This window comes from Chelmon rostratus, chromosome 4, assembly GCF_017976325.1.
Source record: "Chelmon rostratus isolate fCheRos1 chromosome 4, fCheRos1.pri, whole genome shotgun sequence".
NCBI classification, from domain to species: Eukaryota; Metazoa; Chordata; class Actinopteri; order Chaetodontiformes; family Chaetodontidae; genus Chelmon; species Chelmon rostratus.
The window spans coordinates 1186906-1211104 of NC_055661.1; the positions used below are offsets into that span (position 1 = coordinate 1186906).

Sequence of the window (24199 nt, forward strand, 5' to 3'; positions counted from 1 at the left end):
GGTTTATTTTGTTTCCGGTTGGTATTGAAGTTCGCGCTAAACGTTGCACAACACTACGGCAAGCCTGAAAGGTCAAACAGACTGCAGTGTGACTGCTGCCGCATGGCTTGCTTCAAGAGATTATATTTGCAAGTGTATTTGTTATATGATACAACTTGTATCCATCGTGTTAAGGGCAGAAAACAGAGGTACAGTTTTTCATCCATCCATGTCACCAATGTTCACACTTTACATGCTGAAAACGTATTTAAACATCTCTTATTTTGTGTGAATGATCAATGTTGTCAGTGTTGTGTTGGAGACATTAACTCAAGCAGTCTGCATACAGTTTAGAGTTAGAGGTATTCATACTTTACTGGAGTATTTCCATGTTACGCAACTTATTACCCCCACTCCATTTTAGAGGAAAAAAATTGCACCTTTTACTCCTCTACATTTATCAGATTAAAATCAGCTTTTACACATTGCAATCTGCATTACTTTTACTATACAACAAAATGCACTGTTGTCCAAACATTTAATTAATCTTGTAATATATTACAAACCTGAATTCTAAAGCTGGTAGTGTTAGCATGGTAGCATATCCCTTGTTATATTTTGATCATATTTGAATTACGCTAGAGTTTAGGTGCCAAAACAAACAAAACAAAACGGCTCCCACTGATGCATATACAACTCTTTCCATTATTTGCGGATGGACGTTTTTCTAGGGGGAGGGTTATGTTCTGGGGATTGTTCAGTAGGGTTAATGTGGCATATGTATGTGTGTTGATCCCTGGTGGTTTGATAACCCATTAACAAGATAATCTTCCTTCTTCCCTAGGATGCAGTCCATATTGACTATTTTTTTATTGATAGCACTATTATTTCTAATGTAACCTCTGTGAATATCATCTCCAATCATGCACCTCACTGTACAGATATCCAACTCTAGGTCTGCCCATGTAACTCATCATCCTGGAGATTCAATCCTCTTCTCTTAGCTAAAAATGAATTTGTTGAATTCACTTTAACCTCCAAAGACAATTTTATAGCCACTTATCAACCCAGTTTCACTTCTACTTACTACTACTGTAAAACAAACAAATAATTTCCTCCTCAGCATATTCAAGTATAGACTTAAAATTATGATTAAAAAACTTTACTTGAATATTCTAAATATAGACTGCCAACATACTGTGCGTCCATCTCCTGAACTACTAAAAGACAGACTTGATCTACAACTTTAGTTCAATCTTATAACCACGGAAGACACAGAGCAGCTTGTGTTGCATTCTCGTAGTTCAGATTACAAACATGGATACAAAGCAAGCAAGGTTTTAGCACATCAACTAAGATGCCAAGCAGCATCTCCTATCATCAGATCAAGAATTCTTTGAGCTTGCTGGTCATGGACCCTCAAGATATCAATGAAACCTTTAAAACCTTTCACCCCTTTATTGTTCTGAATCTTCATCTTCTTCATCAATCCTCTGCTATGACCTTATTTTTTCAAAAGCTTTAAGCCCCCTTCAGACCCTGGGGCTGTTGAGGTTCTGGACTAAGCTTGGAAGAATTAATGACATCAATCAAAGCTATGAAAGATATCAAAGCTCCAGTGCCAGATGGATTTTTAATATATATATATATTTTTACATTTCAAAATAAATATACTCTGTTACTTTTGCATACTTTTGTGTGGTATACTGAAAGTATACAGTGAATCTTTGGAACGGGGTTCCCTTACTCAAAGTAAGTATCAGTAACAGTGCCTCTGAGGACCCTATATCCCGCGTCTCCCTAGACTTGTCTCTTTGTTGAATGTTGATGCCTAGATTGTGGCAAAAGTTCAAGCTGTGCACCTCGAAAAGCTTCTCCCAAGTTTAATATCAGAGGAGCAAACAGGTTTTATTAAGGATAGGCAGCTTTTTTTCAATATTTTACACCGTTGAATATGCTCTATCCAAGATTCTTCAGTGACTCCAGAGGTGGCAGTTTCTGTGGACGCAGAGAAGGCCTTCCATCAAGTGGACTGGAGTGTCTGTTTGCAGTACTTAAGAACTTTGAATTTTTTCATCAATTTGTATCTTAGATTCTTGGAATGTACTTTTACTTTTATGTACGTTACTAAGTAAATACATTTACATACAGTATATTTCAGTATTGCACTTAATTTTTTTTTTACTTATGTGTCAATTTTTCTGGAAACTTATGTAAGGCACAGTGCACCATATTTTTTAGGGTATTAGGGGGCTCTCAGAATTAATTATTATAAGGAATAGTTAATAATATAGTTCTACTGAAATACTACTAGAACTGAAATAATGAAGTAACCCAAAAAGGATTTAATTTACATTTACTCCCTTAAAGAAGGAGCAATTCATTGATTCTGTTGTGGTCTGGGTTTTGTGCTTGGTTTGGCTTGGTTCTGTTTTTCTCTCTCCATGCAGGGTGTGTGTGTGGCAGGAGGCGCCAGACGAGGCCCACCTGGCTGCAATTCCCACTAATCAATACTCCATATAAGCCTGGTCATGACCTCACTCCTGTGCCAGATAATTCCGTCCTGTTTGGTAAAGTCACACGTTTCCCAGTGTCACTAAAACACTCGCTAAAACTAAAATTACCATATCAGTTAGTAAAGGTTGATTTTGCAGAGTATAGGTTGGCAGCATTCATTCTTGTTTAACACTGAATAGACCAGCATGTATGTTCAAAAGCATTCATTTATAAGACAAACAGTGAAAAGACACAATATGTAGTGTCACCAAAATGTGCTCAAACAGGTATGGATGTGTGCGTGTGCACATGTGTTCTGAGAAACAAAGGTAAGGTGACAAAGGGTGATAGAGATGAGATGCTTTCCTTTTACACAGTCATCTAAAAGCAGCAGTGTAAATGTGCCGAAAGTTTACCATTCAAGGACTGAATAGCCTCAAATTGTGTGATGTGAGCACACTTTCCACAAGTGATAACACAGACCCAGGGGCATCATCTAAATACTGTTAGATAGGGCCTCGACTTGAGAAGAGCCCTCAAAAATCCTGGAATTAAAAGCTCACTTTTAGCTGCTATTTTTCACTTTGACATTGTTAGGAAATAAACTATTGCCATGTTTGACAGTCTAACTTTATATCTAAAACAATATTAGATCATCTCTGGGGCCTCTGTATGGAGATATGGCATCATATTGCATCAAAAATAAAATCTGGCATTGAAAATGAAACCTGAACTGAAAAACGAAATATTGGCATTGAAACCATGGCCATACCCACCACTGAGTTTACAAAAATCCGGACAAAGGTATTTTTCCAGATGTGTATATAATCTGGCTGCACATGGTATGGAACAGGCATGTCAAACTGATTCCACAAAGGGCCGTGTGGCTGCAGGTTTTCTTTCCAACCAAGGATGAGCACACCAGGCCAACCAATCAAAATCAAGGGATCACTTTGTTATCAGCTGAAGACTGAGATCAGCTGATTAATTGATTCCAGCCTGGTGTGCTCCTCCTTAGTTGGAACGAAAACCTGCAGCCACACGGCCCTTTATGGAATCAGTTTGACATGCCTGGTATGGAACAAATAGGGCTCACTTTGGTTCGACACTGTGAACAGTTTGCAGTATGAAGCGGTTGCAATCCAGCAGATGGCGGTAATGCAACACCAACTGCTATAAAACAGAAGAGGGCAGCAGCAACTGTCATTGGTCATCAACACACATTGCTTGTCTACACACATTTGATCAAATGAGAGATGTCCAAAAAACAACAGACATTTAGTGGCTATTTTGGTGTTTCGACCTACAATGAAACATCAGACGAAACCTGAGCAGAGGAAAAGACCTATTGAATTAAGAAACAAGCTGAATGGCAAGCGCTTGGCAGTGTCTTCTGTGTATGACTTGGTCCAATTAGTAAATACAAACAATCCAACGCCAACAAAGTAGTTAAATTGTTTCTTACACTACAGCATTTCAGCTGAGATGCTCACATCTCAACATAATAAAAACCTAGTACAGATCTCAAAACGTTATGTGCACCCCTGTAAATTGTTATTAGCATTTTTATCACCACCAACATAATAACTAATAACTAATACTGATCCTTCTAATAGTGATAATGAATGAAAGAAAAGCAAATACATAATAATACAAAATGTATAAGATTATATATGTGCTGTATATATACTATGTATGTATGTATGTATGTATGTGTGTGTGTGTGTGCGTGTGTGTACATATATACATGGATTTTAAGTAATATAAGTAAAGTTTAACAGTAAAGGTAACTAGCCATTTTTAAAGTTACATGATCGTATAATCTTGTATGGTCATTGAAACATTACAAAATTGATCGAGTTCAATATTAAAGGTAGATGTTGCACAAAATAGGCCACACCTCTTTCTTTCCTTCACGTTTCTTCCCCTCCCCCTCCATTCAAAGCGAAGCATTTGAGCAAATGGCAACCTCCAGGGCTGACAAATGAAGCCAATTAGGAAGTGCCAAAAACATCATATGGCCACTTGAAACTGGCTCCAAAAGCAAGTCAATCTTCATAGAATAGACCCCCATATTAAAATGGCCAACTTTACAGCAAAAATAAACATTTTTAAAAAAACATAAATATTTTGTAATTTTTTGTAAAAAATGTTTAAAAGCTCACACAATAAGAGACCTCAATCATATGTGCTGATTCATCATTGGTTCCTGTTACCAACCCAACCATTGTAGTATCATGAGTAAAATGTAATGCTTTAAGAGTCATCATCACCACTACCATTCTTTGTATACATGCAGACAGCAGAAATCCTGGAAAGCCCTGATGTTAATTGTAAGTGGATGAATGCATATTTACCAAAGTCAAACAAAAGACTTTTTAGAATTTTTTATTTATAATGTACAAAAATAGTGGTCAGAAAGCATTTTAGATTGCATTGTCAAAAATTCTGAATATATTTGAGATAATACAGTACAACAGCATATATGAAGACTATGAACATTTCTTATACAAGGATGTTTTTCAGAACAAACTGTTGAGAGATGACTTGACAGGCTCGCAGAGGAATACTGTCTAATGTAATGTGTCATGACATACAGTACAGGTTAAGTGTAGTAGCCCTGGTTCAGGAGTGCACTGCAGGCAGACTGAATCACAGAGAGGACTGTGGGTGCAGGCATAGGCACTCCTCACTTTTTGGTGTTCCCTGGCAGAACATGGAGCAGGACAGGCCAGGTCACAGTTTAATCTAGTCTTTCACACTCATCCAGATACAGCTGTAGTCAGGTCATTTATGGGAACCCTTCTCAGTAATTTGAAGCTTTGCCCATTAGCGATTTAAAAACATCATAAGCATGTTTCAGCCTCTATAAAGTTGTTAAAAAATGGTCCATTCTGACCTTTAGAGTGTAAACTGGTGTGTTTTACACAAGGATGGAAGTAATGGACTATGTTTCTCCTTGTTACTATTACTTAGTAATTTGTGTCAAATGTTTTAGAAAATCAGTGTCAGTAAATTTAACATCGCTCTTTCCATCTCTGGCTTCACTCTAGGGAGTCTGGAGTGTGCCAACGATTATTATTACTGACTTTGTAACAGTTTAATGGTGATTTAATTAGTGAAATTGATCGATTACAGATTGATTCATTAAATGTTGTCACAGTCTAGTGAAAAACATGTATCTCCAAGTCCAGTGATTTTCAATTTTTCACAAAGTTTTCAGTGTTTCTTTATGGGTTGAAAAATTCTGCTACTCAACTAAAATAAATATACAACTATATAAAATGCATTGTCACAAAGCTGAAAATGGGGCTGCTTTTCTTATCTCATGAAAAGTAGGAGAAACATGTTTTTCACAGGACATTGGCATTTTGCATTTGAAAGATGCATTAAAAAACTTCAAAATTTACAAAGTTCACAATTAATTGATTAAAAAGGAAAAGGAATTATTACCATTTCCTTATTCTCTTTTTAATTTACTGTTTCATTGCCTTATTATCTTTAATTTGAGGCTGTTCAAGCAGCCTGGTACCTTATGCCAAGCAACCTACAGAGCAGCAGCAAGAACTCTGATCAGCCAGTTGTTATGAGTTGCCAGGGTGGTAAATGATTTTAATTTAACACTGTGCAGTTTAATTCTTATACCAGTGGCATGCTCCAGACTCCATATGTCTCATAATAAACATGCTATGGGACTTGAAGATTACCACAAGACTAATATCAAATTGCCAAGAAAAACACACTGAGGCATATGATATCCTATTATACCTATATACATATCTATATAATGGGTTTCATGATACCTCAAAATGTATTTTGGGTAAAGTTTTGTGGCTTTTTCTATATAAAAAATGAAAAAAAAAACACTAAATGAGAAAAAAAAAATAGATATACATGGCTACTTCATTAATACACATCCTCAGAGCAGGTTTAATGCAAATAATGAATAAATAAAATAATTTAAACAATAAATACTCTTATGTACAGTAAGGCAACAGGATGCATAGCATCTGACAGAGAAGTTAGGTACAGAGAAGTGAACGGTGACAGAAGGCCTCAGTAAAGCTGATGCTAGTGTTTTACTAAATTGGACCACATTCAACTGTACGTACACAAGCTGATGCAGTATATTTTATTTTATTACCATAGACACTTCAGTGTACTTTTTCAGTGCTACACACACACACACACACACACACACACACACACACACACACACACACCATTTTGAACAATGCACTTGTTCATTTTCTAATCTTCAGGAGATTGATAATAATTTAATCTCTATACAGGGTGCTTCTCAATTGCCTTATTTCATGTGTCCTCAGTTGTTCATCCAGAAATCAGCCTGGTCCATCATCATGAAGGGGATTTAAATTCCTTTATTTCTGTTTGGAAGAGTGAGGGGTGAGAAGGCTGCTCAGAGGAGGCTCGAGCAAGGGCACAAGACACCATCCTTCATGGAAGTCTTTTATCCGACTGACTGTCTTTTATCAGTTCCTCTCTCCTCTGATCTTTACCATGCATCTCTTCCTCACGTCTTATGTGGAAGAGACAAAGATGTGAGGATAAGACGTACGTGAGGGAAACAAGGACACATTTGAATCAAATGAGAAGCACCCATTTGCTGCATTTATCTAATTTGAGCACAAAGCAGGGGGAAACAGTTAGCCTAGCTGTGTAAAAGTAAGTCCAAAGTTTATTTTTATGTTGTATCTTGCTAGCTTCAAGCTGGCCATGAATACAAAGTATATTGTGAAGCTGTTTGTTGTTTAATGGTTTAAATTTGTGGAGTATTACCAAAATTCTGTCAGTACAATTAATATATGAATGCTTTGATTAATCCAAAGGGTGGATTAGCAGAGTAGGAGAGTATTTTTTTTTTTAGCTATTTTTAATTTTTTTTCCGAAAATTGATTTTACCATGCAATAGCCTCAGAAATGCTAAATAACAACAATATAAGGATACTGTTTTGAAATCAAAGAATGCATTAGTTAATATTGTGTTTGGACCTTTATTAATGATAATTTTGTCTAAAAATTCTTTTGCAAGTTTCTGTTTTGCTTCTAAATAGTGCAGCCTCTATTTGCTGTCATGAAAACATGAGATGGTGTAGTTGAAAGCAAATGGCAGATTCTCTGCAGGCTTGGCTGTGAGCATTCTTCACATGACTATTATCATTTCAGTGAAATATGTTGATGAAAAATGTAATAACATATATTGTAACACTAAAACAAAATAAATGGAATTCATTTGTTTCATAGATATATTTTTGATAAGCATTTTCACTATGTGTACATTAGGTGCAGGTATTGAATTCATGTGCCCCCCCAGCACTACTGACAATGTTATTGGGTGGGACGTCAGTGATTTTGGCTCATTGTTAACACACCGCATGTTAAGTCGTTACATTAAAAAATGATATTGAAATTCATATTGTGAAAATATGAATTTATTTCATTATATGGAAAATGTTATTGCAATATGTGCTTTCAATTATAGCCAGTTTGTTATGTTATCAGTTTTCATTAACCTTAACTATACCAAAAAGGTTCAGTGTGTAGGATTTAGGGGGATCTATTGGTGAAATGGAATGTAATATTCATAGTTATATTTTCATTTGTTTATAATCATCTGAAAACAAGTACTGTTTTGTTTTCGCAGGTCCTCCATATTGCAACAGCATGTTTCTACAGTAGCCCAGAATGGACAAACCAAACACTGGCTCTACAGAGGTACTTTCTTTCATGCCACTGAAGGGGAGGGTGAGGAGAGGGGCAATCAGTTTGCTGCAATCTGCAACCTCATCGCTAGATGCAACTAAATACTACGTGATGGACCTTTAAGCATAGTTGATTTGTCAAAACCCTGGTCTCTCCCTAACCTTAACCATACTGTGGTTAGCATTTTCACATATGTATACAATGTCTTTTAACGTTCTTTTTAATGTTCTTTCTAAGCACAACTGGTATAGTAGTCTTTTTGTTCCAGTTTAAAACAGTATCAGGTTCATAGCATAGTATCCTAACTACAGCCATGATCAATTTAAGCTGCATTTCACATTGTGTGAAGTTACATTTGTGGTGATTAATGTCACAATCTAAATGGCTTCTTTTCAAACTCTTGCGGCCACTAATCTGTTGTAGATGTGACCGCGTTACATGTAGTTTGCTCTACAGCAGTGATACACAAGCACTAGAAATGAAATTCAACCTGATTTTTCACACTTGTTTAAACTAGAGGTTGGTTCATGTCACACCTGACCTGAAAATAGACCGTGTTGAAAAGCTGTCACCCAGAGTGATGGTTGGCTCAGGACTATATTTGTAATGGCATCTTACAATAGACTGTTGACAGAGATGTAAACAAGCTGTGCTGAAACAAGCACCTCAGAGCTACTGTGGCATTTACAATTAGCATAGGTTGGCTAGAGGACAGAATGTCGTGATCTGATCGGCTTTGCTGAATTTAGAAAGCCACTGGGGTCATGCAGAGCATTATGCATGTCATCCACTAAGATTAACAAAGCAAAATACTTCTGTATTTCTATACTGAAAATGTGTTTCTATGTGTGTGCATGAGTGTGTGTGTGTGTGTGTGTGTGTGAATGTGTGTGTGGGTCTGTGTGTGTGTTTGAGAGACTTTTTAGGACTCTGGAGGATGACTACAGTTGCTATCATAATACGTTTTCCTTGACCAGATATTGAGTTATTGAGCTGCCCTGGAAGGAAAGGTAGAGTTGCATCACATGGTGAATGTAAATATTGGTCTTATGAAGACTGCTGTATTTACAAAACAAAATGAAACAAAAAACTTCTAGAAACATCTGAGTTCTTAATTACATGTCTTCACATCATAGCATTTGGTCTTTAAAATGATTAAACAGAGTTTTTGGTTGAACTGAGGCTGTTAATGTCATGCAGTCTTGACTTCATTTTAGCAGAGGCTGTGAAGTATCCAGAATCACATTGGCTCCATCACAGAGTTTCACTGGACAGCTGGCTTTTGGCAAATAGTGGAACAGAATTTATATATAGACTATAAAACAAGCAAGCAAGAGAAAAAGATCAATATTTAAACAATGCAGTGGTGTGGATGCGCAGTAAGACAGTAATGTTCAAAGGTAGATTTAGAGTTTTTTCGATACAGTGATTACTGTGCGATGAACAAATGACTGAGTTTTTGGCTTTGTTAGCGAGCTAAGTTGTCAGCAGGCTAACAGAAGAAAATGTCCTACTATGTGTACATGCAGACATTTGAAGCTGGTGAATCACAATTCAAACTATATGTAAAACCATCAAATGCCTTCAACTTTAAATTCAAATTATAAACTTAATGTAATAGCAACTTTTTACAGTTGCCGTTATATTTCATGTCAGGCTGGCATTGGATTTTTGTCATTGCACAAAAAAATCCCAGAAATCCCAGCGTATATAAAAAGTAAAAATTTTGAAACTTGAATTTTTGTGTACAGTTTAGCAAATTTCTAGCACTGGGTTTTGGCTTTTAGGGCTAAAGGTTGTGTTATCTTTGACATCCCTGAAAGCTCACAGAAAAATGAAGAGCAATGTTTCCAGTCTTTATGTTTCAGCCACAAATATCTGCATGCTGTTTGTCTCTAACACTACCTTCTACTTCAGGACTAGCTGACATATTGAGACAAGATACAGTACTAGTGAACTCAACATATCCCAGTCAAACATAACACATAAGTTATCGATGAAACATACTGAATTCGGGTGAAATAGCCAAGCTGCATACTTTGAAATGTTTTCAGACCTTCTTTGCTGAGCTGAAGACCTCCAACACGACTGCCAGAGGGTGTTGCATTACCCAAAAGCCTTCAACAGGCTGAATGAAGGACACAAATATATAATCCACTATGGACTGGAACAGTACTGATTTCCTCCTCTGTGCTTATTACTGGTGTCATTTAAACAAACCTTCCACTGCCCCAGGCTGGTGACAGATATCCAGATAGTCTGCTGATGCCATCAGGCTCTACCTGAATCTCTCTGAACCACCATTTACAACTGCCCAGCTATTAGTGGTGGGAGGACCCTGGCCCCGGGACTGAACCAGGGTTAAGTCACACACTGTAGAGAAAAGGCCTCGCAGCATCCTGCTGTTTCACACAAGAGCTTTTCTGAGTTTGCGAGTCGCAGATGGCCACTCATCTTTGCAGTCATCCCACACAGCTGCAATTGGCCGCAGAGAGCCATTTAATTGTCTGCCACGTAGTCTGGGTGTTCATGAAGGACACAGTCTCATAGCGGGTGGGACGACAGCAGGGGTGACTACTGACCTTCTTGTCAGAGATGCTCCGATTGTCCATCAGTGCCTTGAGGGCCAGGTCATAGTTCTTTCGGGAGCTGTGGCATGTGCCAACACAGTATTTAAAGAGGACTATCTCGTCTGAGTCGTAGCCGAGTCCGAGATCCCGTACCCGCATCTCCTTCCTCTGCAGGTGGCAGTCGTGACTGCTCTTGGTCTTCTTGCGGTTCCTCCTTGATGTTCTGGCCGGAGTTGGGTCACGCGGGGAACGCCGCCATCTGCTGTGCTGGTTTTTGCCTTGTGACCACTCTTCTACAAGAAAAAGGAAAAACAGATGTAACACCTGCAAATATCAGAGCTATCATGTGTGGTATTTGAAAATGTCTGACTTCTGTGGTAGTATCAGAAAAGACATGGTGCAGACAGTGACCTCACTTTTGCTTCCCAAATTAAGTTTTCATGAGAATTTAAGAGCATTATCATTACTTTCTTAAAGGATAACTTTCGTTTTTTACAACCTGGACCTTATTTCTAGCATTAAATACGACCATTTACTCACCCAGACAACTTTGGTGGCATTTGGAGTCGTTTTGAAGAAATTAGCCCCAGAGGAGCGGCGCGTATATCCGTATAATGCGAGTAATCAGGGCATCCATGTGCAGCCTCTATAAACGCATAATCTGCGGCGAAACTCGTTCATATTCCAATATTTAGTTATGATATGCTGGTGCTATTCCCCTCTGATGCCTCTGGTGGCATGTTATCAACATTCGGCGTCTCTAGGCAACTAAAAAAAACGAAAGTTATCCTTTAATGTGATGCAATTCCTTTTCTTAGCTTTTAAACAGTGACGATGACTCCAAACAAGTAGGGGGCAGCATATCCCAGAGTAATTGCTAATTGCTGCTCACTGTACTCTTTGGCGTAGCTATCTATGACAGCAGCTAGTGGAACCATCAGCTCTTAGTTAAACTCCTTTTTCTAAACAAATTCCATTCATCAATCCATTTATAGATGAATGTTGTGTTTCACATTCACAGACTTGTCAACCAATCACTGAGCAAAGTGATTCAGAAAGATGATGTCATCCGCAGTAACAAGGTCAGCTCTGGCCCTTCTTTGACTGTAGCTTGGGAATTTCCTCAGTCCCTCAGTAAAAGTTGCTTTCAGCAGTTTTGTGATTAGCTCTTTGGAAGAAATCCTTGCTTGACACTTTAAGTGCTGTTTAAGACTCCTGAACTCCTGATGGTTAGATAAGACACTTTCTGAATATGGCCTTGGATGTCTGCTCTGGCCTTTAGAGACTGACTGATGAAACAATGTCTCACCCTTTAGTTTATGTATGGAGTTTTATAAGTTATCAGGTGAGATGTTGCCTAAGTTGAAGCAGCATCGAAACTAGGAGTGAAATTCCTTTGGTTATCAGCTGAGTGGTGCAAAATGCACCGTCACTATGCTGGGCCATTACCAGAAGGGGAGCTGAGCTGCTGGCAGAAATTCAACAGGACCTGAAAATGCTTTCTCAGTTGCCAGCAACGTTTCAAACAAGATTTACTGCTGTGCAGACCTGGCCCAGGTGTTTGACCTGGGTATGGCTTTGCCCTGCACCTTCCCTAAATGCCTCCATGCAGTAATTTCCTAAGGGAATGGGTATTACCACTGCAGAATGCTCATTTACAGCAGCATAGCAGCTTGTCAGTTCATGAGTGGATGTTTATGAAAAGAAAACTTGTAATCATGAGGGCAAAAAGAGCAGAAAAATACATACAAATATTCCTCAGGCCAAGACAAAGGACCCTCTCAGTAAAACTCTGCTCAGGAACATATTAAGCCATGTTAAAGCCACATGGGTTTGCAATATTTCACCTACTTATACAACTACTCCTTGTTACAATTGAATTGGGCAATGTTTAGGTTTTTATCTCTAAATGTACTAAAGATTAGTATTGTTTTTAGTGAGAGTGCAGCCTTGAGAAAATTTAGGTGTGACAGTCATTTTCCATTATGTTCCTTAATATAGCTTTAGAGCGAAGAAAAGCAGAACTTACACAGAAGTGACATCAGTATCACCAGTGATTGATACAATGTGCAGTAACTGCTTCAATCACTGCAGTAACTGTACAGTAGCCATTTTTGGATCCTCTGTTCGTACAGTATACATAACTATTTTTAAATCCAGTACCTGATGGGACATGCCTCCAAGTCTATCCTTCTCAATAATGGTAACTATTAAATAAATTACAATAATATACGTAATTTTAGTAACCAGTCCTTCCATCAGTCTAAGCCACTGTAGAGTCACAACATCCACAATACTAACATGATCCTAATGACGAGCAGCTTCCAGTGATTTTTCAGTTCAAATTTCACTATTCCTTGTCTATATCATACAAGAGTCACCATTAAAATGAAACACGAGCTGTATCATACTGAGCCCGTACACTAGAAACTCTACTCAAACGGCAAACAGATTACGTATGAAAATAGCTAGCCTAAACTGATGCTTGAAGTACACATCTTTAAATGAATCAATAATAATAATAATGTAATGCTTAGTTTGACTCTTCTTTTATTTCAGATTTTTTATTTCAGTTTGTAGTATTACTAGACAAGTATTATTTATCGTATAAGAGACTGAAGTCTTGGCCTCTTACCAAACTGACTAACAGCTATACAATCCATATTCCTTCATCTTATTTCTCTTCTAGCTGCGATGAACAGGCCTATGATGCATGACAGACACTTGCACATTGAGGTGATTATTTTTACCCTGTTGTACATGGGGGCCCTTGTTCAGTTGACCAAGGCCATACCCAGTGTTGAAAACTACCAGACAAATTTCCAAAGGCTATATTAGTCATCTAGGAGTGACATGCTGCTATTTTATGGCCCCCACTTCAGATTTATGAAGCTTTTCAGCATCTTAGCTGCATAAAAGCTGAGTAATTATTCAATGAAGGATGAAGAGGAGAGTGCCCTTCATCAGCTTACAAAAACCCAGCAGTGAATGCCTGCAGGGAGCCAATTTAACATGACCCCTGCACAGAAGTGGAAGAAAATATTTTATGTGTTCCCTCTGGGAACGTCTTCTAAAGTTTCCAACATACTAAATATCATACACTTCCACATTCAGACATCTATTTTAGTAATTTATCTCAAACTCTAATGGCATATCACACTTTGAAGTACAGTTGGATAGGATTATTTGTTAGGTCAGGTAGACAGCATCAGTAATTTCTAAAACAACATATGTTAAAGTTTGGCAGGTGTGATTATAATGTCTTGTGTGTGTATGCAAAGACAGAACTAATATAACATTGTTTAGAGCCACAAAACTTCCTGGCAGGAATTTAGGGTGGGTCAATAGGTGACCTAAAAACAGTCAATATTGGTTTCTTTTAACCAAAAAACAAAGATTTAATAACCATAGCATAGTAGGTATTTTAACCCAAACAATGACCTTTCCCCATCCTCAGCAGTTTTGTGTCTAAACCGAACCATAACAAAACTACAAAGGTTATCTTGCCATTTAGTTTGGAGGAATCCAGTCACTCCTTGACTATCTGATCCATTTCATTTGAACATACTCTACTAAACTAAAGCTTACTGACTGGTGGATAAAGATGATGTTTGAGGACACTGCAGTGACTTACATTTATTTGCTGGAGACTAACTCTAACCTTGACCAAAACCAAGTCTAATCTAAATCAGAAAATGTCATGGTTTACATTGTGCTGACCAGCTTTTTGTTCCCAAATGGAAGGTGACATTAAGGTTATCCATTGTAATAATAACTTAAATATTAGGATATTTAACCTTGATGGTTTATAGTTTGTATATTATGTTCATTGTATTGACTAAAAGTAGAAATCTAACCTCAAGATCCAGATAATTGAACCAACAGTAAATCAAAATTACACACTTATGGAAGGGGAAAAGGCACCAGTGTTTAAGTGGCCAATTCACAGGGTGAGCGAGTGGAAGAATGGTTCATTTCACAATAAATCCCCAACTAGAGTTTGGCTCTTTCCGTCTCTAATAAATGACTAATTTCTGAAAATAAATTGGGTCCTGATTCATTGCATTTATTATTGGTGCGTATAAGGTTTGCTCTATTCAGCACTGATAGGCTGGTCCCCATTCAAAGCCTGTCTCAGCGGAAAATGTGCAGAACTGACCAGTCCAGACTGCACCACCAGAATTTGTTAATGATCACAGTAGATTAAGTTCTACCATGAAATAAAGTAAACCACCAACAACAAAAATAGAATGTAGCCATGCTGACATCTTGGTGATGGAATAATAAAATGAAATACTTACCACCAGTTTCACGCCAAGGTATATGGATGCTGCCCTCCTGTTCCAGATCCTCTGCAGATGACCAGGGGGGCTGACTATAGACACTCTGGAGGTCTGACTGGGCCTCTTTTTTGTCCTCCTCAGAAAACACATCCTCCACCAGTGTGAGCAATGATGCCACCACCCACAGCATCACCTGACAGTATCAAGGAACACGTAGTGTAGTTTGGTCAGTATGCTGGCTGGTTGATAAGGGAAGCTGGAAGTTCACTGATTCACTTTGACTTTATCCTAAATCCTATCATCAAGTAAGAGAGAGAGCTTGCAATCACAAAGACACATGCACTCAGGGTAAAATGTTTTCCATTGGAGCTCCTAAGTGGTGGGAAGGAAAAAAGCACTAATCCATTGGTGCAGAAACCCTGATTCAGTTTCCCTTTTGCCCAGAAGTATGGCCACCGTGCATGGCGTATTCCATTAGCGTTTAACAACCCTTCATGTTAAAAAGGTTTATCAAAAACACTGAACAATTAAAAGCACAACCACCAAAATGTTTTGTTGTTGATACACCTTCATGCATTGTAAAGTGACAGTGAGGAACTCTGCATAACATGCACAAAGAAGTCACATGATCAACACCTGACCTTAAATGTAAAAGTTACATGACTACTGAAATGTCACTGAAGTGTGCTTGCCAGAGGAGATTGTATTCCCAGCATTGTAAGCTGAGGACAGGTGGTATGTCAAACCCCCTCCTCTGCTCAGAGACGGCTGCTCCACTTTGACATAGATGGCCTCCTTGACGCCTCTTTAAAACCACCTGTCTTCTCTGTCTAGGATATGTACCTTGTGATCATGACTGTAACATATGTGTCAACATTGGGATTTGAAAATAAGGTGTGTGAGGTGTGTATTTTTTGCCAGTCACTTCCTGTCATTTTACAACAGAGGAAAGTATGTACACCGAAACATTTTGGTGATTGTTCTTTTAATTGTCCAGCCCTTTTAATAAACTTTTTTGACAGTTTACAACCCTGATGTCTGAAGAAATTAGTATATATAAACACAGGAGGAGGAAGTACAGAACTTTTACTTAAATAAAAGTAGCAATAACACAGTGTAGAAATACTCAGTAACAAATGCTCACTCCACACATACATAGTTTTTTGTCAAAGCAGAGATTTTTCCATGTGTTTTTGTCCACACAAATGCAATTTTAGGTCACTGAATAGGTAGCTTTTGGAAAACTCCCTCCATGCTGAAGAGATTCAGAAACTTTTCAGTGTTGATGTGTAAACAGGGTAATAGGGGAGTTTTTGGCTTGTGACAACAGGTTGTGCACTGTTATCTTCTGTGTTTGAAACCTGACTTTGCGTGAACAAGGCTGCAAAACCTGCATTCCAAATTTTGAGTAGTAGGATAATACATATACATTATATTCATTGTATGTCCCACACTGTTTTTTTTGCGCTACTTTTCTTACACTACGGTAAAGCCATTAAGCTGCACTTAATTAATTAAAAGACCAACGTCACCCCTGATGAACTCTCAGCTCTAAGCTGAGTCTGCATGCCGGGTTTCTGTGTGATAAAGAGACGGTTACTGTGTCTTTCTGTGACAATTAGAATCTTTTCTGCTTCACTTTGAGCACCTTTACCACTCTCTCTTTTACTAACCCACATATACACACTTCCACACACCATTACAAGCATTTACAAACACCTTAAAGGTAAAGATAGCGGTAGTACAACTCAGCATGCTCCTTATGTTAAGAGACATGTAAACACGTCCTCTATTGTGCTTCTCTTTATCTCTTTGTCAAGCTTTGTGGTCTTGAACCTCTCACCTCTCTCTGATGTTGCCACGTCCGCCATCTAGCATTCTCTCTTTCTCATTTAGTGCCTCACCCCTCAATACGTGGATAATTTCACTTTGAACCAAATAATTTCACTCTGAACCCAAAAACATTCAACCTACTGGTGGTGTTCAAAGAAAGTTACATGAGTGATTGAAGGTACCTTGTGGAGTTGTTTTGTAGATGAAGTTCACTGATTCTCTCCCAAAAGGCATTGTGTGTATTGCCATAGTCACAGGCTGTCATTTGTTATATCTGATTGTCTGTCAGTTTCATGTTGGCCAATTTCTATTGTGCACAGAGCAAATTTTTGTGATCAACCTCATCCCTGAAATATTTTGGTTGAGTTTCTGCCTGCATCTATTTATTGATCTACTGAACCCACCACTGAGTTCATGGCGCAGACGTGTGTATTGATGGTGGAAAGCCAGCTAAGCACTCCTTGATTTGAGGTAAGGCCTGCCTCCTTGTGTTGAGTGGATACCAGCAAAACAAGGACTCACTCTTAAAAACACTGCTGCATAGTGCCGCTAGCATTCAAAAAAATCCAATGGGAACCAACAATGTCTGCCCCCATCTTATGGATTTGGAGATATTAATTTAGACAGCTGAAACCTTTGACCTGCTTTCACCAACTTTCCCTAGATTGGCAATGTTGGACTTTGTCTGAGCATATACATTTAATTTAGTGATATAGTGTTACATACATTGTGGAAACTGAAAGCTGCCTTGGGTAAGCTGATCTATCCTGTTCCATCAGCTCTTTGACATGGAAATTGTGTCTGGATTCCCTGTGACTGACTTTGAACCTTCAGAAGCCCTGTCTCCACGGGCTTGAGGGATACCTGCAGCCATCACCTGCACCTCTTTAATTACTTAATTGACACGTGACACCTTCTCAGTGTACAGGCAAGGTTAATATTTTAACATCACTTATGAAATGAGTTTCTCTGCAGTTTCTGGCAGGAACCTAAGGGCCAGATCAAATGGGCAATGTATTGGAAACTGACTGGTGGTGAACATGTGATTCTCTTACTTTCACAAACTCATGCTCACCTTCCAGTTCCTCAAGTGAAGCAGGGTAGTCGATGCCTCCTGCCTCCACCAGGTTTTTCCATCTGAAAAAAGAACAAAATATTCTGGTTTTCCTTCAAGGCAATAACAAAGAACATTTACTTTTGTTACATTTCTCCTAATCAAAACAATTTCACTAATGATGTGTGTAGGTGTAACACTGCAATATTTTTTATTATGTTGTTTCAGAATAACTTGTTACTGTGTTGTTTCTTTGATCTCAGTGCTTGACTTGGTCTCAGTTTCCCTTGGGCCACCAGAGGGCCCCCAACAGCAATTAAAATGTCCAATGAGACAAAAATATTATGTTAATTTTATGTTTACAAGCAGGCTTGCTAATACCACAGATCAATTCCTGCTGCCTCTGTCAGAGCTGGTGTCACATTTATACACACTGTAATGCATGTTAAGTGCATTGTGATGCAAGCACAGCCAGGCAGACTGAAGCTAGGTTACAGTCCTGTGGATAGACTGTGTCATGCCAGTCAGCATGTCAGTGGATAGGTCATGTTAGTGGATGGATTTGATTGGCACAGGTGATGCAGCAACTGTAGATTCAAAGTAGATTAGTGGTTTTCAAAGTAAAGGAATGTAAAGAATGTAAAGGAAAGTAAAGAATGTTCAGTGTACCCCATAATATCCATCCATCCATTATCTATACACCGCTGAATCGTTTGCAGGATAACTGCATTTTAACTCTAGGTCTGCCTTTTTAAATTTCTTCTGGAGCTTTCAGTCACATCTTGTGTCAAAAGAAGAAGAAAAATTCAGAAGACAACTGGTGGAGAGTTTTATCATCTGGAGATGAATATGCTCAGCAATTTTCATGGCTCGACCAAAGTGGTAGTACAGAACTATATATGCATCACTAAAGCACAATATCAACTGACATGATGAGGTCCTTCATTTCTTTTTAAATTTTGTGCTTATATCTTACATTACATTAACAGTGTCTGCAGGACTGAAATATATACATGGTTCTTATATAGTTAATATATTCACTAACAAAGACCATGGCAGTAAGTCACAGATTTATAATGGTTTAGTGCATATTATGGATGGAGGAGAGTATGGATGATGGAGGATAATTTAGTAGGATGAAACTCGAGGGATGACGGACCAGAGGGATGAGGGTCAAGGAATGAAGGGAAGGTGGGATGTAGGGAAGGATGGATGAAGGGATGTGGGGACAGTGGGATGAAAAGATGAGGTGTGATGGATGAAGGGATTGGGTGGAGGGAAGGTGGAATCAGGATCGAGGGACGAAGGGATGAGGGGTGAGGGATGAGGGGATGAAGGGAAGGAGTAATGTAGGTCAAGGGATGAAGGAATGAGGGGATGAGGAGCAAGGGATGAGGGTAGAGGGATGAAGGAATGAGGGGATGAGGAGTGAGGGATGAAGGGATGAGGGTAGAGGGATGAAGGAGTAGGGAAAGAAGGGTGAGTGAAAAGTGGATAGATGGCCAGCGTGGAGACGGGATGGAACCGAGGGAGATGAAGCTCTTGGGGGAAGCTTGACTGGCTGGTCTTAGTTTATGTAGTCATGGATAAGTTTGTGTGGACATAGGAATGAAATTAGTCCAGGGTACTGTGCTCTCTCCTTCCCTCTTCACCCTCTACACATCTGACTATAGACAAAACACAACCAGCTGCCACCTCCAGAAGTTCTCAGATGATACAGCCATTGTAGGATGTGTGTCACAGGGGAAGATTTGGAATACAGGAAAGTCATCACTAACTTTGTCGAGTGGTGTGGACTGAATCACCTGCACATCAATGCCAGGGAGACCAAGGAGATGGTGATAGACTTCCACAGGAAGGTGTCACAGATCACACCAGTGAGCATCCAGTGTTTGGACATTGATCGTGGAGGAGTACAAATACCTGGGTGTGCACCTCAACAACGAACAGGACTGGACCACCAATACAGATGCCCTTTACAGGAAGGACCAAAGTCGTCTCCATCTACTGAGAAGACTGAGGTCCTTTGGAGTATGTAGGACATTACTGAGGACTTTCTATGACTCTGTAGTTGCTTCTGCAATCATCTAGCAGTGGTCTGCTGGGGCTGTGGAAGCTCTGAGAGCGACAGAAAGAGACTGAACAGACTGGTCAGCAGAGCTGGTTCTGTCCTGGACTGCCCTCTGGACTCCATTGAGGAGGTAGGCGAGAGGAGGATGTTAGCCAGGCTGATATCAATCATTGGCAACCCCTCTCATCCCCTGCATGACACTGTGGGGGCCCTCAGCAGCTCCTTCAGCAACAGACTGCTGCATCCACCCTGTCAGAGGGAACGCTACCGCAGGTCTTTCATTCCAACAGCTGTCAGATTATTCAGCTGAAGCTTTGTATAATGTAGCCCTGTGTTCACATACATACTGTTTATTTCTCTGCACTTCTGTAAAACGTCCTTCTATCTCATACATGCTATAATCTGTGCAATGTTACATTATATTACATTCCTTTTTCCTTAAATACTACACTTAAATACTACACTATGCATATATACTTCTATTTTCAGTGTGACACACATACATATTTATTTGAGTCAGGGGACTAGATGGAAATTATGAGACATGGCTGCGTGTAAAGATGGTTGGTAGTAGAGGATAGAATGCCACTAGGAACATGGATTCTGAGACTTGGTCTATGAATGAAGACAGATAACTTTAGCAAAGTGTCACAATGCAGCAAGCAAGGAGGTCTGAAGTAAGGGACAAACATTTAGGCATAAGGTAGGCAGGACTAAGAGTTGAGGACAGCAGCAAGTAGCTGTGTGATAGCAGCTGTGTTTTAATCTTGAGACCGAATTGGAAGAAGATCTGAGGCTGGTGGCAATTGTCTGAGTTTTGGGAACAAGAAACAAGAACGTGAGTCAGTAAACATTTTTTTGTGGCCTGGGATGAGGAGGGCGTGGATGAAGAACTGTTGCTGTTGCAGTAAATGGCGATGGACCATTCGTGCCCCCAAAGAATGGCTGCTATGATGACTGGGTGCATTTCGCAGATGGTGAAGGAGGGAGTAAGAGTTGGGAAGTCGCTGAGAACCACCTGCCGCCTTGGTAGCCACCAAAGCCAAGAGAAGGGGCTGCATCTGTGAACAGGTGAATGTCTTCTGGCTTGGTGACATGGTTGTCATAAAAGAAAGAGATCGGGGGATAGGAACTGGTGCCACAGCTTTAGCTCCAGCTTATATGCGTCACCAAGTGGAAGGAGGTGTAAGGAAAAGCATCAACCTGGAGGGATAATGCTGAGCGTAGTTGAGGTGGCCTGAGACTGAACAAAACTTCATCAGTGGCGTAGCTCTTTTCTCCGGTGAGCCTGCCAATTGTAACCCACCAACAGTTTGTGAACATGTCCAAGGCTGCCAAATATCAGTATCACCAATCCATATTCATATTCCTGAATGAGTGATATTGGCTACCAGGGACTGGAACTCGATCAGGTTGTTATAAAAAGCTTCATCCATGTACAGGTTGAAAACACAGCCACCTCTATGATTTTAATTTCTCTTCAGCCATCATCCAGAAAACAACAGGAGTGTTGAAGATGTTACATAACAGGTCATGAGAGACATTAAACCTGTCTGGCATGTACATGATTACATCTCTTGGTAATGCCTCTCTGACAGCAGTAAAGACACACACACACGCATGCACACATACAGTGGAACAGTGTGACTAGCCAACACTGGGGAACGTCTGAAGTGTCTGAACTAGTGTTAGTTAAAACAAATGAATAACTCAGGAAAAGTAGTGACTGCTGATTCTTCCCTCACAAATATGTTCACTGTATACATCTTAGTGAGAAGGAGAACGTGAAGCGTTCAGGCAAAAGTGCTGGAGTGTGATTCCATGTCAGCTGGGAGGCGACAGGAGGCCATGTTAGTCTCCATTCTGCATTCGGATGAATGAACCCAAACAACCTCAGGAAGATTTTAAGTCCATTTTAGTCTCTATGTTTAATGCTACAACCCTTCTATAACTTTTAAGTTCATCTAAAAATGTTTACACATTTATTACATATGCATGAACAAACCCTTACAGCTTCTGTAAATATCTAATGAAAAGCCACTGTCTTTCAGAAACTTTATGTGCAATAATGAATGCTAACTGCTGGATAAAACAAACATCATATTAGCAATGTGACAAATTGCTAGCCTTCAAGCTTTGCCAGCAGTAGGGCAATGAATGGGTCACCAAAATCAAATACCCATCAACCTCGAAGCATCATTGTAGCACTATAATATGAAAACTGAAGAACTGAGAAAAATTACAATAAATCCCCTGCAAGCATCAAAGTGCTCATTAAACTCCAATGCAATGTGCTCATTAGATTAGATATTTCATTAGATATTGTACAAGACACTATTTTGACATGACAATGGTGCCAGGTCAAGGGATTCTCAAAAACACATTTCATCTGGGGACTAACATCCAGAATTTTCCTCCAGGGATAATAAATGTATATCAAAAAATCATGGAGAGAGGAAACACTTAAAGCTTCACTGTGTTTCAAAAGATGCCTTGTTGGATCATTTAAGGCAGGAGCTATGCTTCTGTATTACATGTAAATCTCACAGTGGGTTTATTCAAAGAGGGTCATTACAGGTGAATGTAGGGTGGCCGTTAGATAACGGGGATACAGAACAGTAGGTTGGGAAAATGATCAATGCACCCTGTTCTTATCTTGTGCTGACAAATTAACCAAAACATGGGAACAAATTCTATCCTGTGCATATAAATTAACCAGAAAGGTGGGAATAAATTGTGCACACAGAGGTTATAAAATATGGCGTTGACATATTTTTTTTTTTCCATGGCCACTCTACAGCTCTGTATATTTTTGAATGATTTCAAGTTTCCACTGAATTATTTAGTAATTAAATGTAACTGACATGAATTCAAGTGTGAAGGATGAAAGTACGATCTCTTTACAGCCACCTTTAAAGCCTACAGGGATACCAAAAAGATAAGTAAAGTCTCTTAGAACAGTACAGCAAATCAATTAGTCCCTTGTGGGCAAAGTGTGTTTGTGACCCACAAAGCCTCCAAAGTCTGTTTAATATCCCTAACAGTGTGCATAAACACTGACATCCAATCACACACGCTTTGGACCAAAGCGCCATGCCAAATGTCCATGTGAACGTGTGCGTGTGTTTATAAATTAAGCTTTTCGCAATGAAGTGGGGGCTGTTTGGATATCCCAGTGTGAGCGTGACTGGTGTGGAGCAGATGTTGATATAAGCTCAGCACCAGTGGGCAGCTTCCACCACCAGGCATGTGGGAGGAGCTTGTTCTTTTCTTACTGTTCAATCAAAAGTGAGTCGTTTTTTAAAAAGTAAACTGAAACTTGGTAATATATTACCCTGACACTGTAAGCTTGAGCCTGGCTGAGGATACAGGAGCCACAGATTAGGATGTCAGTGTCTCAGGTGGTCTGGGAAAGGTTAGCTCTGTTTACAGAAATCCCTTTAGCCATCATTCTCACAACTTAATTTTTTATAGAAATTAAACAAACTCCATATTTTGAAGAACAGCCTTTGGTACTGCATATCAAGCCTTCCTTGTTATTTGGCAAAAGACAAACAACCACAGAGCCACAGACATCACCACCAGCTTTCACATTATACTAGAGCTGGAATAGTACACACAAGTTGATACAGAGCAGCTCCAACAGACCTATACAGAAGGTTAGCGTGCAGCTAAATAAACAGCACTTATCCTGGTTCAAGGCTGACTCTACTCAGGGTAAGTTGTTGATAGGCATCTTCATGTCCTACTCAGAAGTCTCCTACTTGTTATTATACTTGTATAATCTACAATATTGAGAATTGTCAAAAGAACAATTTTATAGCTAGGGACACAACAGTAAACAGAAGAAGGTACATTCTCCTCCACCTAATTACAGAATATTCATTTATTAGATATTTTATTCAGGGCTATCTATGTAATGTAATGTTTACCTACTGGCAACGAAACCAGAACATCTTGATTACAGAGAATGATCACAATCTTTCAGACTACTGGATATCTAACACAAGTACAGTCAAACTATTAAGAGGTCACAGAGACTGGAAAGATAAAGGCAGGGCTCTGTCTCTCTGTATGGACCCATTGTTTAAGTAAGGGATCATGTATAGTGAGCAGGTTCCTATGGAGAAATAAACCCCGACAGGATGACATAGAAGCCCGACATGAAGCGGAAGAACCTGCTCACTGT

The 24199-nt window shown here is 39.3% G+C and overlaps 1 protein-coding gene across 1 annotated transcript; it reads right to left on the reverse strand.

Annotated features, from left to right (window-relative positions):
- Positions 1–10661: 10661 nt before the first annotated feature.
- Positions 10662–18018, reverse strand: LOC121606007 (neurturin). Its single transcript, XM_041936161.1, has 3 exons — positions 17961–18018; positions 15071–15245; positions 10662–11062 (listed from the first exon to the last, which is right to left on the reverse strand). The coding sequence occupies exons 2-3, from the start codon at positions 15240–15242 to the stop codon at positions 10662–10664; spliced, it is 573 nt and encodes a 190-aa protein (XP_041792095.1). The 5' UTR covers positions 15243–15245; positions 17961–18018.
- Between the last annotated feature and the right edge of the window lie 6181 nt (positions 18019–24199).